The sequence below is a fragment of the Pithys albifrons genome, chromosome 1 (genome assembly GCF_047495875.1).
Source record: "Pithys albifrons albifrons isolate INPA30051 chromosome 1, PitAlb_v1, whole genome shotgun sequence".
Classification (NCBI taxonomy): domain Eukaryota; kingdom Metazoa; phylum Chordata; class Aves; order Passeriformes; family Thamnophilidae; genus Pithys; species Pithys albifrons.
Genome location: NC_092458.1, coordinates 84,862,996 through 84,878,564, shown reverse-complemented (window position 1 = coordinate 84,878,564; position 15,569 = coordinate 84,862,996). Strand labels below are relative to the sequence as shown.

At 41.0% G+C, this 15,569-nt stretch overlaps 1 protein-coding gene across 1 annotated transcript in view; it reads right to left on the bottom strand.

Moving 5' to 3' along the window:
- Nucleotides 1-7,102: 7,102 nt before the first annotated feature.
- The window catches only part of GUCY2F (guanylate cyclase 2F, retinal), a 43,890-nt gene continuing 35,423 nt past the window's right edge, over nt 7,103-15,569 (bottom strand). The window contains exon 18 of the mRNA XM_071571769.1: nt 7,103-7,749. Within this exon, the coding sequence (XP_071427870.1) occupies nt 7,611-7,749 (139 nt within the window). The 3' untranslated portion in view covers nt 7,103-7,610. The remainder of the gene's footprint in view (nt 7,750-15,569) is intronic.

The window sequence follows — 15,569 nt, the reverse complement described above, 5'->3', positions numbered from 1 at the left end:
TTGCCTTTGAACTTGTTTTAAAGCTATGTGCAGGGATGAGCACATTCTGCCTCTAGCCACCTGTAGCATTAGGCAATATGGAGATGATTCCCATAGTTGCAGGACACCCAAGTAATTTTGTGCAAAGCAGCTTTACAGCCACACTTCCTCAAGCCTGTAGCACTGCATGGGGTTGTTGCAATCCAAGTGCAGGACCCATCCCTTGGCCTTGTCAAACCTCTTACAATTGGTCTCAGCCCATCTATCCAGCCTGTCCAGATGCCTCTGTAGAGCCTTCCAACTCTTCAGCAGATCAACGTTTCTGCCCAACTTAGTATTGTCTGTGAACTCACTGAGTGTGCCCTCAATGCCTTCATGCAGATCATTGATACAAATATTAAACAGGATTGGGCCCAGTACTGAGCTCTGGGGGAACCCCAGCTGTGACCAGCAGCCAAGTGGATTTAAATCCTTTCACCATCACTCTTTGGGCCCAGTCATCCAGTCAGTTTTTAACCCATTGAACAGTGCACCTGCCCAAGCCATGAGCAGACAGTTTCACCAGGGGAATGCTGCAGTAAATGGTGCCAAATGCTTTACTGAAGTCTGGATAGACAATGGAAGGCTGATTCCTCTCAATGCTTAGCACCTCCTGTTATTCCAGATAAGGGAACTGATTTGGTGGAGACCTTGCAGGATATGAAACCTACTGTCCCACTACAACTGAAAGATTTCCGATCTGAGGAGATTCTTCACGCAATTCCTGTCCACCTGACAATCTTCTGCTGGCTGATTCCTCTCCACACACACACCAGTGTTGGACAGCCTGTACCCATCCTAATATCAACCACAAGAACAAAATACAGCACCAGGAGTAGAGAGGAGAAAGATTTCAGGCTGATCCTTCCCTTCCATGGTGTGAGAAATACAGACTGGACCCAAGGCTTGGACCTACCATGAGTATCAGGTCATATTTTCCCTTTTTCCTGACTATGTTGCAGTCCTGACAGATGCAGTCAGCCTGAGCAACCTTGATAACATCTCTCCATGAATAAACTTTTGTACCTTACTTGGGTAAGAACCCACAATTATTTCTTCCAGTGATTTCTGTGTGCTAATGGTGTTTGGGGAGCTAAGAGTTACAGATCTGGCTGGGCAAGAAATCATCTCTGCAGGGAGCCCACACAAGTAGGTTAAACAAAAGTTTTATTTCCACACAGTGTTTTAGGTACACAGTGCCAAGATTTCACAGACAGCTCAAACCCACGATTGGCAGAGAATGCTGTGTTCCTGAGGTGCTTTCTTATTGCAAACAGCCTGGAGTCACAAAATGCATGTTCAGAGCCAAGTCTGACCTTCCTTTAAAATAAGAATTTTTCAGATTAATAGTTTTTAGATTTGTCCATTAAAGCAATAATGAACCAAACCAGAGCTTACATTCAGGGAAATGTAAGCAAACTTATGTAGACTACTCTCAGTCCATGATTTATATCCTCTGGTACTACAACAGAAGAAATATTCAATAAGCCATGGTTATTAAAGCAGTTAGTTGCAGTACCTCTGCCACCAGATATTATTCTGTGATGTTTGGACAGTGCATTTCTTCTGGTGAGAAAAGACCTCAAGTCTGGAACTTTAGTTGTACAAAGTCTGGTTGCTGCCTTCTCTTCCAGCCCACATTTTTCTGGTGAGTGTGGAGAAAGGTCAGTTGGTTTTCTGCAGGATTTCAATATTTTGAAATACTAGTTCAGTTCCAGCTTTTGAATGAAAAAATAAAGAAGGAAATTGTACGTGGAGATGGAATCTGAGACATCTGACTCCAGGTTTGCTTTGGAATTGGTGACTGGAATAGCCCAGCAGATGGGCAGCTGAGGTGTCTAGGAAACAAACTATCCAAAAACCAGACTATTTTCCACTTGAAAACTGAAAACATTTGCAACTTGGCAAATTTTAGCAACAACAGGGAAAAAAAGGCTTCAGCACTTAATAAATGGCTTCTGTTCAAGACCAACTGGAATTTCATGCATTGTATTGTGGTTTTCATTTGGGCATCAGGCCTATGTGGATATAAAATATTTCAGCATAGGTTTTTGGCCCTAAATAGATTTTTCCTCAGCTTCTCTGCATATGTTAATAAAAATGTTTCAGACATCTAGATTTGTGAAAATGAGTGTATTTATTTTCAGCTTCTGTTGGCTTTTTAGCTGTGCCTGATGTCTGTGCTATCAAGTCTGGCTCCTAGAAAGCCCCAAGTTGAGAACAGATAATGGCAAAAAGGGGTGTGTGGTGTGTTAATTCCTTTGAATAAAATAATTGTAATATGCCAATGAAAGCACTCAGTAAAAGAGAACCAGCTGATAAAAATTTTTCTTGACTTTCAGATCTTAAACAGGTCCTGTCCAGGAAAGGAGTCTGCATTGCACCAAACAATGATAAAGTGAAGGGGATCAGGACTGAGTCAGGAAGCAAAGTGGAGAATTGCATGATCAGGATGCATTGTGCAACATCTTTTGTGGGTGGTCTTCTCAGTCCCTCTGCCAGGTCCTGTGCTGTTTAGCAGAATTTAGGGATGCTCAGGGAAGGAAGTAGAACCATGGGATACTAACATCTGCAAATATCATGAAGTCAGGCTTGGGAAGGATTGTGAGAAATTCTAGTGAATGAGGAAGAAGGTGTTGAATGAAATATATCAGCAGCTGTAAAGTAACGAGCATCAGAGGAAAAGTATCAGGTGTTTCTTACACTGCAGAAAACATGGAGCTCAGGGAACTCTCTCCTGTGGTCATTGCAAGAAGACTGGAGAAGTATCTTGGTGTGGGATGAATATAGAAAAGCTTTCCCTGCTCACCTGTTTCATTAACTGCTGGCCTAGGAGCACTGTGTGTTGCTGCTCACCCAGCAGCTGCAGGAGGCTGGAGGAGAGGATTGTGATCACCCAGGATCTGGAAATCAGTCAGTGCATTTTGGGAAGTCTGCTTCTACCCTGTGTGCTAACCCAATCTCACAGTATATCAAGCTCTCTGAATCCTACAGCTAACCTAGCAATCCTATAGCTCTTCATCAGGCTGTTTTATCTGTAAGAGCTTTATCTAACACCGCCATTTCACTTTCACACAACTTCAGCTTGTGCATGGAGAGATGCAGTTTCTCTGCCTTCTCCCATGTAGTCTTCTATTCTAATGGCTCTCTACAGCTACCTAAAAGGCTGTATCTAGATGGTGGTGAGTCTCTTTTCCCACATAAAAAGCAACAGGACAAGAGGAAACAACCTCAACTTGCACAAGGGGAGATTTAGACTGGATACTAGGAAAAATTTCTTCACTGAATAAGTCTTCAAGCATTGGAACAGGGAAGTGGTGGGGTCACCATCTCTGGAGGTATTTAAAAAACATGCAGATATGGCACCTGGAGACATGGTTTAGTGGTGGGCTTGGCAGTGTTTGGTTAATGGTTGGACTTGGTGATATCAGAGTCTTTCTCAACCTAACAGATTCTATGATATAATTCCATTATATGATTCAAATAATTATTTTTAACACAGATAAGAGTGAGTGTCACACTAGGGATTTCTGGCATGCCTGAAAGGGAATGAAAGGACGTGTGACTACAGCAGTAGGTAGTCCTTATCCCAACCTGACTAGTGATGCATCCAGCTGATGACCACTGTGTGTGAATGTTATGGGTTCACCTAGGTGGGCCTAGATTTGGGCTCTGAAGTTTGGACTAGGCTGAAGCTGTCAGCTGACTTGAGCTGGGCTGAGCTAACAGCTGACCCCTTCTAGCCAGTAATTTTGTATTCCATACCACATTATGACATCATCTCCAGGGAAGTAGGAACCAGTGTGGGAGTGGTTAAGGCAGTCGCTTCTCAGCCCTCCTCTTGGGAGGACACACGATGCTGCCCCAGGGGGGATGGAGAGGACCAGGCCCACCACTGGCTCACAGGGTATCTCAGGAAAGTAAATTGTGTTGTTCTGGGTCTCTCCTTTCTGCATGAGTTTGTCTCCCTGGGGAATAAGTATTTTATTAAGTAATGTGTAGTTAAGACAGTAGAATTTGTGTGTTCGTTAAGAAGTTGAGGTGGGGAACTTGTTGTTGCAGACTTGTGTGAGTGTATATTTGTACTCTCTTCTAATTGTCTCTTTCTTTCTGTGAAAAATATATGTAGTTTTAGTATAAATGCCATTTGAAGTGTTTTTTTTTCTTTCCCCTCTCTTTTCCCCCCTTTCCCTGGTGTTAGGAGCAAGGCTTTTCTCTCTGTGCTTGGGGCGGGGGTTGGCAGTTGCTTATCTCAAACCAAGACAGTGAGTCTGGAGGTAAAGTGGGGGGTAAGTCTGCCTGTGCACAGGACCTATGTCCATTGCATGAATAGAAAGGAGCAGGTTGGTGTGATGTTTCCCATGCACTCATTTGACAGATTCATTGCTGGTGAGGACAAAATCTTAGAATCACATAATTATCTGGGGATTACTTACTTTCAGCTCTACTCCTGCATTCACTTGGCTGTAGTTTCATGTCCCAGAGAAGCATCTTCTTATTTTCTAATGAGAAATGTGCTGTGGGGAGTGGTATTGCCCCCTCCTTGCATTAATATCCTCTGCCGTGGGAAACTTTCCCAGCCATGAGCCCTTGTAGCTGTTTGGACACCCATCCGTGCTGTGGCTGCTCCATATCTTCCTTGGGTTCTTCTGCATCTCTTACCTTCTCTGCCTGACTATCCTGCCACTGAATTGTGTATTTTGAGACCTGTCTCTAAATTATTGTATAATCAAGCAAATATGTGAAAAGGTATCCCCACAGGTGCCTTCTCTATACAGAGAGCTGAAAAGCAAGCTGAGAAGTCAGCTGAAGATAAATATACAAACTGGAATGAGATTTTCAGGTCTTCAAGGATCTTTATTGCCATATATTATATACTGACTGTTAAAAATACTGTATAAATATGAACTATATTCAGACAGTGTTTATTGTGTATACATACATCTTCTACAGTTCTCAGAGGGTTTGCATGAATGTGTTAAAACCCATTCTATAACATTAGTGGTAAAACTTCCAACAATCAGGTGGTAGATTCTTCTTGATAGTGGTTTCTACAGTGTGCACTTCACTATCCAAGAATCCACCAAGTGCCTTGTCCACAATCAGCTGGGAAGTCTGATGTGGTGCTACAAAAATTTACATTTGCTGCTTCTAGCCCACAACTTCCTCACTGCAACACTTGTTTTAGGAGCAAAATAACAAAATGAGATCCTTATACAATATTCATAGTTAGTATGGGAGGATATCTCTTGAGTGATCCTAAATCAGTCTAAACAGAAAAATGTCAGGAAAATGTAAATATGCTTTATGGATTTCTAACAGTAGTAGAGATGGTTACAATAAGGGATAAGCCCTTGGCTTCCTCCTGTTGAAATTAAGAGGAAAAAAATACCACTGTCTTCAAAGAGAATAAAGAATTATTCTGGGATTACTAAAGTCATCAGTGATCAGAACTTTGTTTTTCTCTACTACCCTTTCCCACAGATTTACTATCTTATTTTTTTAAATTAATGTAAAAATACTTTTATTTTAGAAGACTACGGGCTGAAGAAAAAAACTGTGTGCAGAAGGATGGATTGGAATCTTCTTGTTTCAATCATCTTCAGCTGGAAAATTCGGGTTGATTTAACCCACAGTGCTATGTAGCAGGACCACACTGATAAATGTTTTTTTTAATGTGGGGAAAATAATGGAAAACACATGAATTATGCAGAAATTGTTTGATTTTAAACTCACATTTGTACAAACCAACCCAGATAATGTCCCTTCTCGGAAGTGTATGCTGAGGTATATTGTATCAGAATTACCTGCTGCATGTCACTTCCATAGGACTTTATTTCTGAACAAATTCTCAGATAGAGAGTGAGCAGAGGGCAGAAGGTGAAGGCTTTCCTAGTCCGTGTTTGACAGCTCAAGGGTTGTATGAGCCTATTGGCAGATGTCATTCAAGGGTCAGCTTCTCCCACCTAGAATACCCACTCTCATCACTGAATAAGCAAAAGCTTCTTTCACAAAACCAAGTGCCACATAGTAAAATTTCATTATTAAATATTAACAAATTTCCCTTCTGATTTTGCTTTTCATATATTTATACTCCAAACAGCTCTTACTTTGACAGTGCACATATTTTATACTTTATACAGTGAGTTAGTTGTGAAAATACTATATCCCTTAGCTTTGCAAAGTCTGGCACACTTTGTTCCATAAAGATATTTGCAATTTCCAAAGAACACTTGCCAAGTGGTTCTTGACTCTTATTTATTATCTGAGTGGTAAAAATCTGCTTTGGTTGGTCAGATGAGAAGAATTCAAACAGAGCTTGAGAAAGGAGTCAGTGTTCTCAAAGAGCACTTTCTGGTGTTACTATTCATTAAATTACCACACCTACTCTTTGCTCTAGCCTTGTAGAAGAGACAATAACAATTCTCAGAAATTTTTAGAAGCTAGATGTTGAACAGAAGTAAAAAACTTTGAAGAAGAAGAAAGGGCCAACACCAAAATTATTTGACTGTGATAAAGTGTGCTCTTTGAGAAGTGCCTAGAGGCCAAATGTTGATCCCTTACAGGAAGTTTTTGTACCTGCTGGGAGGCTTCCTTTATGGACAAATGCCTTAGAGACCACTTGGAGATTGGGAAGGGAAAAGAGTGAAGGGTTTTAAGCTTTGCACTGCTTTAGTGATGAACTTTTCATTCTCTCAGTCCAAATTTTGCAAGAAAAAAATCACATCTTATTTGTATTACTTATGTAATGGAACTGCATTTCAGTTTTGCAATATCTTGGCATTCTATTTTCATCTTGCCTTGGGGTGAAATGCTTAAAATATTTTAGATATCCTGTATATGTTCTTGCAGTTTGGATCTGGATTTGTAAATGTGACATATTTGACATTTTGAGCAGAATCTCATTTTGGCATTTGAAACAAATATTGATTCATACCAAACTGTTTAAATTCAAAACTTTCATTTCAGTTTGAAAACAACATTAAATTGGCATTTGCAGTTGAAATGTCAATTTAAAAGGAAATGTTTCAGCATAAGTTGACATACAGGAACAAAATATTTTGATTCAGAATTTCCACCTGTGGAAGAGTAAAAATACTTTTTGCTGTTGTCCAAAACATTTTCTTCTCAGTTGCAATGATTTTCATGAACCAGAGTTTCCTACAACAACAGAAAAACAACTATTTAATGTAACAGTTAAACCATTTTAGCACTTGGCATCATTGTTCAAATCTAGGCCCAAGAGCAGCCAAACTTGTTTGTTCTAACAGATAGATCTAGTTGAAATATTCTTTGAGTTTATCCTTGTGACATTTGCGCATGAAGAGCTGGACCTACCATCCTCATCAATATCACTTTTCTACCCAGTGGACTCCCCCTAAAAACACACAGATACAGCTCTGAGCTGGTGCCCAGTTTCACAAGAGGCGATGGTCAGGATTCATCTGCCTGCTCAGGTTCACCCTCTGCAAGAGCACACTTCATTAATTATACTGTTTTTTGCTGGTTGGGGACTAAATGGAGAGTGTGAGCTCTCTTGATTGACTCCAAGGTGTCCATCCTGATCTTACTACTTCTTTGCTGTGCTCTTCTCAGATTTCATCCTCTTCAAAACTTATTTCAGCCTCTTTCATGCTCTCCAGCTGTTTAAAGTTTGCTTTTGTTAGTCTCTTCTTTGTGTCCCTCAGGACATATTTGAGTTTTCTGGTCAGGACATCCGGCCAGTTGTGGCTGTAGAATGAAAGGAAAGGAGGGGAGAGAAGGGGAAGGGAGAGGACAGGAGAATTACCAACTCTGCTCATCAAGGAATGACTTTTCATTTAGCATCATTTTGTGTCAGCCAAAGCAGAATTGTTAAATGGTCTCAAAGCCACCAAGAAGCATCAGGCAAGCAGGGTTGTTGGTAGAGAACTGCTGGGATGTGCTGGTCCCAATAGACCACACAACCACTGGGTCTGCTGCATGGATTAGTGGGATATAGAGATCTTTCAACCAAAGGTATCCACATACAAATGTAAATTTAATTCATATAAAAACAGCCACAGGGCTTCAGCTGCTTCTGAAAAACATTTCTAACTATGTATCATAAGCCTCTTAAAGCCCCCAGCTGGCAATAAAAGAGAGTCCCTGCTAACCAGCTGGGCTTCTCTGGTTTTGAGGTCCTTTACTGTCACCAATGAGAAATAAGAAGGTGCTGTTGCTCTGAGAGCCCCATAACTCATCAAGCCCAGGACATGATAGGCAGAGAACCAGAAAGGCCTGACATTTATCTCAGATCCAGGTGTTGTTTTGCTGCCTTAGCCTGGCACAGTTCTTAAGAGAATGGGCTCTGCTGAACAGCTGGGCTGAAAGGCAACATCCAAGCTAGTCAACTAATATGGTGGAGTTGAAAAGGACCTTTTGCTATAATATTTCAAGGGCTCATGATGTCCAGGTTTTACCATTTGTTGGGGGGGGTGCAAATTTATAACATAATGGGGTTTTCAGAGACAAGGCAAACATCAAGGACTTACAGAAGGCCAGAAGCTGAACAAATGGCAGGGCTTTAGGTAGGTCTCAAATCTGCAGCTGCCCTGTTCTACATAAAGCATCCAAAGGCCAGCAAAGAGCAATACAGATTGTACTAAGATTCATATACCATGGGTGTCTGTATACATACAGCAGCTACCCATTACACTGAGGTGAAATCTCATCCCTTAAAACTCCACAATGAATTCTGACTGACTTGCATGGGTTCTAAGTCTCATGTCCAAAGCGAGACCAGTCTCTGGATCCTAGGAAGTCATTGACCTCTCTGTGAAACTGCTCTCTGTTGTGTATTGAGTTTAAAGAGAGAAATCCCTGTCTCCTTATCAGAAGCATTGTAAGATGCTATGGGTGGGATTCATCTGCCTGAGGATATTATCCAGTGTGTTTGATATGCCATGGTTTGTCCTACATGGTCTTCAGCTGCTGTTTCATCTACCAGCCTTGCACAAGTGCCTCTGACAAACACGGTGCTCTGGGCTGAATCCCACTCACATGAGTAGGTTGGAAGGTCCATGTTAAGGTCACAGAATCTACCACAGGACAAAGGATGAGTGACTAGTGATATAACCAAGAGGTTTATCTTCAGGTAACTGGAGATGGACTCAGGTGTTTCTCATGCTTTGATGAACATTTTTATAGAGATCCATCCAGAACCATCACTTCTCTTTGAAATCAGGTGTACACAAAAGACAGCAGAGTCCACAGCCACTCTTTCAAGGTTAAAGGATTTGATTCTGCAGCATGAGGAGCAGAGTCCTCCAGACTCCAGACCAGAGGAATACTCCAAAATATGTAATTACTCCAAGACGCAGATCCTTATCCTATCACAGTAAGAACCCTGTAGGACTGTCAGCTGTTTATGATCCCAGACAAATAGAATCATACACTGGGTGAATGGACTATAGATCTCTACATCTGAGATCCTTGTAAAGTGTCTCTTTATTGTTATCAAGGGAAAACAAGGTTTTTGGTGGCATATTTCCTTTAATCATAAACATCCAAAATAGATTAGCTGGAAGCATCAGTGAACCACCAAACAGGCACATGGCAAGAAGTAGCTGTTGAGGACTTAATTGTCTCCATTGAAAGCTTCATGCACACAAGAAGGACTGAATTAGGACCATTGAAATGGTCCAGGTATGAATGCCTTATTGATTTTTCAGCTATTTCCCGAGGATTGACCTAAGTTGGCTAATGAGGACCTTCTCCATAATGTACTGCTAATCAGCCTTGCTTCAGTGTGGAAGTCTGTAGGTGATATACATATGAAATATTTATGTTACAGTGTATGTGCAGCCTTTGTCAAGCAGGGTTAACCCAAATGAGAGATCATCTTTGGTCCTGGAAGACTAGCAGGTACTCCTAAGTATAAATGAGCAGGGTGATCTTCTGTGCCTTGGAGCTTATATTTAGTAGCGAGTGTTCAACTATGGAAGTGCTTATGTAGGTCTCTGCAGACTGTGCACCATATTTAAATTATTTTGTTTATTTTATTTTTGTTTTTTTATGAGAAATTTCTGCCCAGGTCCTCAAGAGGGAAAAACCTCTGACAAAAATTTAAAAATCTTTTAAGGGAGATAAACCGGCCTAGTAACACACCCTAAATCTCTAAAATTTGTGACTGGGAAAGCAAAACCGAGCCAAAACTTATCTGCTGGGTTTTATCCTTATGAAAAATTTAAGGAAGTTTTAGTCTTCATAGTAATCTAGCAGCCTGATGTGGTATATCTTAGGGGTTTGTAACTAGCCTGTATCTAGGTACTCTGGGCCTTCAGCCACCTCTCCCTTTTTTAAGAAAGTGGAAATTAAATACACCATTCAGAGGAATTCAGATGAAGCATTATTGCTTTTTTCAGAGATACTATTAAGAAAACCCAATCATACAGTATTTTCTTGTGTATGTGTGGGTGTGGTTATATGCTAGCCTTGCACTGGTAACACCTACTTCATCAGATATCTCAGCTCATGTTGTAATACACCAGGTAACTTCTGAATTTCATCCAAATCATCCTAATTCTATTATTTCTTGTACTTGTAGGTACCATAATGATGAATAACAGAGCTGCATGTCATGAGATATGGCATTGCATTAGGTAGGCAATATGCATTACAGTAAAGCAACAATAGACAATTTGGATTTTTCCAGGCTTGAACTCCAGTTTTATCTCTGTGTTGACCATGTAGTGGTCTGTTCCCAGCACAGTACACCTTAACATTCAAAGAACTCATAATACTGCAGGTCAACACAATAATACGGTATGTCTTGCAGGAACAAATATGATACTAGGTTATAAATTTGATAGGAGATCACCCAACAAAGCTACTACTATCTTCAGACAGCTTTGCTGCTGTTCCAAGCACCTTTTGCATGAGACACTTTAGAATAATAATAATAAAACATACTAAAAAAATGGGAAGAAAAAACAAAGAAAAAAGGAGAAAAAGACACTAAATCCAACAAAGCACAGACACATAACATGCAAGCAGACACTAAGCAGCAGAGCTATATTGGGACTGTCCTACAGCTACTACCTCAGATCTAGGCCCTTTTGCCAAGGAGTTTTTCAGCTTTCCTCCTTTTGAACTCTGCAATTTCTTCTGGGAGTAACCCATGAGCTCTATACCTGCAGTGAATAGGTGGGCCATTAGAGAAAGAACCAGCTCAGTTTCATCTGTAATAAAGAACAGATTGTAATGTAGACCAAGCAAAAGATAAGTGTCTTCTGGTGAGAAAAGGGAAAACAAATATTGGTCCTGGTTCTGGTTTTGTTTATCGCCCTCTTGTATCACTTCAGCTTGACATACTGCAAAGGATGAGGTCAGCTAATTAAATTTTAAGTGTCCAGAGGGCTCTTGGCACTCTTAGACACTTCTCCCAGGACAAGATGAATGACTTTGTATATTGAGGAGCACAAACCATATGTCTATCATGGCTATTTCCAGAATCTATTAGACAAGATGAATCCTGGGAGAACAACTCCGTTATTCCACTGATCCTTCCTCTCATTCATTAAAGAAAAGAACAGGATGAAACTGCTGTAAAGACCTTGCCTTTCAGACTCAGTGCCTTTTGGTCTTCCACAGGTGTTGCTTTCAGAGGCTCTAAGCTCTCAAAGCTATGGATACATTTTCTAATGGAAATACTATTTACCTGTCCCTAAAGACAGTCAATTGTCTCTGAAGCTTAGCATAAATTTAACAGCCTTTCCTGAGGGAGATCAGAGTCAAATTTCACCTCTCCTGCCAATTCTGTTCTACAAATGGAAACATCTAGCCAAATTGTCCTCCCATGACTTACCTAAATCCTCAGTTCTGGGAAGGTCTTTCTTCCTTTTAGAAATCTCAATCTCTATTCACAAACCTTCTTATGAGTGCTATAACATTTAGGGCTTGGTCCTGAGGACAGGGAAGTCAGTAGGATATAATCCTGATGGGCTCAATGAGGAATGACTTCTGGGAATCCACAACTCAGGTGGGATGTAGCTCCCTGACATTTGTCTCTCTGAAACAGAGATGTTTCCACCTGAGCCAAATATCTTGTGTTCTCTTCTGAGACAGCGGAGGGAAGCTGATGCTACTGGACCACAGCAGGGGGTTATTCCAAAGTAGATATCCTTTGTGGGGTAGAAGATCTGCACCTAGAAATGTGTGTTTCTCTGCACTGACTCTTGAAAGACATGCAAGATGACCAGATCAGACGGAGGTAAGAAACATTTAATAAGACTGAATCCTTCCTGTTGGAGGGTGAAGAGAAATCTTTGTGTCCAGACCCTTTATGCAAGCAGGAGCAAAATTTAGCCACAGGTGAGTGTGATGGGTTTATTCTTTGAATCCACCTGGCAGGACTTCACCCACAGAGGAGTGGAGGAGGTTGCTGCCTGTGTCTGCACAATAGTGCAGCAGGTTGTGACCCACAGAAGGTGAAGACCTGATCAGGGCTTTTAGGGATCAAGCACAGCATGAGATAGCCTCAGGTCCCCTCCCAAACATTGCTCACACAAATATCAAATAACTGTGTGATAATGACTTGACTTTCCTCCATGGCACAATAACAAGAAGGATCCAGTGCAAACAGGACTTGCATGTATGCTGAACTCACTAATGTCTGAGCAACTGGAGAGGTTTGGTTCTACATGCTCCATTCCAATCTGTAGTAAAAGCCATCTTTTTGAAGACAGTTGTTATTTCTCCAAGGTCCTCTCTTCCTACCACCTTTTTTCCAAAGTCTGCAGAAGAAAATCTGTAAAGTTATGACTCTGCTTCCTTTCTGAACACTGCATTTAGGGTTTCTTGCTATCAGCACCAATTATCTAGTATTCCAGTCAATTCTTCCAGAAGCCTCAGGTTGCTCAAAGACAACTTGTTTAAAAATAAAACCTGAAGCAGCCATATCACAAGTCAGAGAGTCTTGTTCAAAATTCAAAGGAGGATAAGTCACCAGCTTTCATTCCCTTTCTCCCCTCAGTCAGATTTCAGAGAAAAGCTCTTTTTTCTCACAGTCATTATGCCACAGCTATGATCAAAATATTCCTTTTTCTTAATTTTGCTGTTGTGTTAGGGGGTCAGAAACAATTTGAAAAGAAGGAATTGATGGTGAACCAAAAAGCCTCTGTCCTAACATTAGGTGATCAAGCCTATGAGTATGAGCCAGAAGATGTTTTGATTTCCCCAAATAGCTCTCATTATATGTTACATAAAGTTTATTTAGGAAATATTTTGATGTTGTTTTATTAGTCCAGCTATGAAGGACAACTCAAGTTTTTTCACTGCAGTTTGCTTCACAAGCTCTTTTTTTCTTGATTTAAAAGTGCATCAGGTGAAACACTTCAAACAGGAGCCCAAGTGAAAATCTTTCACTTTTCTCCCCAGAAAGACATAGCAGCAGCAGCAGCAACAGCAACAGCAACAGCAGACACTCTGTCCCAGTCATCTCCCATCCTACCCTGGTACCTCAACACAAACAAAGCAATGACAATATTGTATTGGGCAGGAAAAAAAGCCATGTCTTCCTAATGGGTATCTTTTTCTTAGCTAATAAAAGAGGTGTTTTTTACATGGTGTTGGGAGAGGGACACTTTGAGCATCCTTCACTGTTTTTTAGCCATTATCTTCAAACAAAGACCTCCGTGCTTCCTCCAAGGTTGATCCTCCAGTATATGAGAAAGCCCCCAAACTCTCTCCTATCTCTGTCTGCATGATGTTTCTTGTCAGGCTGCACTTATCACTGTAAATGGTGGTGGACTAGATGACCTATCAACCCTTCTGGATTTTACACCTACTACACAATTTCATACAAGGGAAGGAACCTGGGTTTGGTGTTAAAAACCAAAAACTCTTGTGTGTCACTGCCTGGGCACTGAGTTCACGGTTAAAAGCTCCTGAGAGGATCAAAAATCTGCATCTTTCTTTGCTGAATGGTCTATTTTTTTTCTCCAGCTAACTTTCCATAACTAATTCAAAATATTATTAGAAAGGGAAAGTTTCTGGATAAAACTACCTACTGGAATAGAGGACTTCTGATGATTTTGAGCACTGTATTCTGTACCAGAGCAAAGGACTTCCGAACCAGGATGGTAAAATCTGGAAATTCAGAAGGCCAAGAATGACACTCATCTCCTTGGAATAGTGAATTAACATGATCCTGGCTTTCAGTTTTGTTTTGGGTTGCTTGTTCTTTTGTTGATTTGGGGTTTTTTCCTTTGAATTTCGTTAGCCATTGAATTTTTCCTAGTATGAGATATTTTTTCAGTGCTTTGCAAAATGTATTTGTGATTTAGTCCAGATCAGTCTTTATATCTGCTATTTTTGCAAAACTTCATGTCTTTTCTGATCTTTTGGACAAGAGGAGTGCTTCACCAGAGCTGGCAAGGTTCTACCTCTCCCAGATCATCACAGAACGTCAACTTCAAACATCTCACTTTTATATACTTGTATTTTCTGCTTTTTCCATGTCTGCTCTTCACCCCCCCAACTAGTCTTCTAATATACCATCAGAGAAACCTCACAGCCTTCCTTTAAACCTATCTGACTGAAATTTTAAAAAAGTACCTATTCTACAGATGGTCTGCTGCTCAACTACTTGGTGTGCTTGCTTTTGCTATCTCATAATTTTGTTACACCTTCTCTTGGTCTAATCTGCCATAATTTCCTCTGGCCACATCAAGGATAGGTGTAGAAATTTGCCTTAAAGCAAGGAAGTTCTGGAGAGCCAAGAGAACTGCCTGCCCTGTTCTATGTCATGTAAAGTTATCCTAAAGCTCCCATGAAAAGCAGGCAAAACTGAGATTTGACCAGACCTAGAAAGAAGGACTTATTGTTCAAAAAGAAACTTTAAAACCCTCCATCCCTAGGATCTGACCCTTAAAATCCCTGGCCAATAGTTTTGAAATTTCATAGTATGGACATAAGATCAAAGACAATTTACTAACTTTCATTTAGTAGAAAACAGCTCTCAGCATAACCACAATAACTGCCCACCTGTAGATATATAGGCCGCCTAAGTCCCAAAATAAAGTGTGAGATAAAATCAAGTGTTCATAGACCTCATGGTAGGGAAATACCTGTGTGTGTTTGTGCGTGTGTGGCTCGTCTTCGCGAACAAAGATTTGGGAAGGGCTGTCTCCACGTGGGTGTGCCCTTCCAGCCTGTGCAGTGGATTTTAGGTGAGGCTCAGCGTGCGCAGAACTGGCCCCACCATTTAAGTCCTAAGGTCCATCTGCCACAGCCGAGCGAGCTTGGACAGTGACAGGGAAGTCCTCGGGACTGTCACAGCACCCGGCATTTCCCAGGAGGTCTCCCATCCAAGTACTAATCTGGGGCTGACCCTGCTTAGCTTCCGAGATCTGACGGGATCGGATGTCAGGGAGGCCTAAGCAAAAGATGAATTGCCTCAGGACAGGGAGAAAAGATGAGTAGGTGAGAAATTTATTCAGTATTTTCTTCTTCAGCTCAGAAGCCTAGAAATCAGGAAATCTCCATGGAAGTATATGAGGCTGTGACTCGAAATCACCAGATTTGCAAAC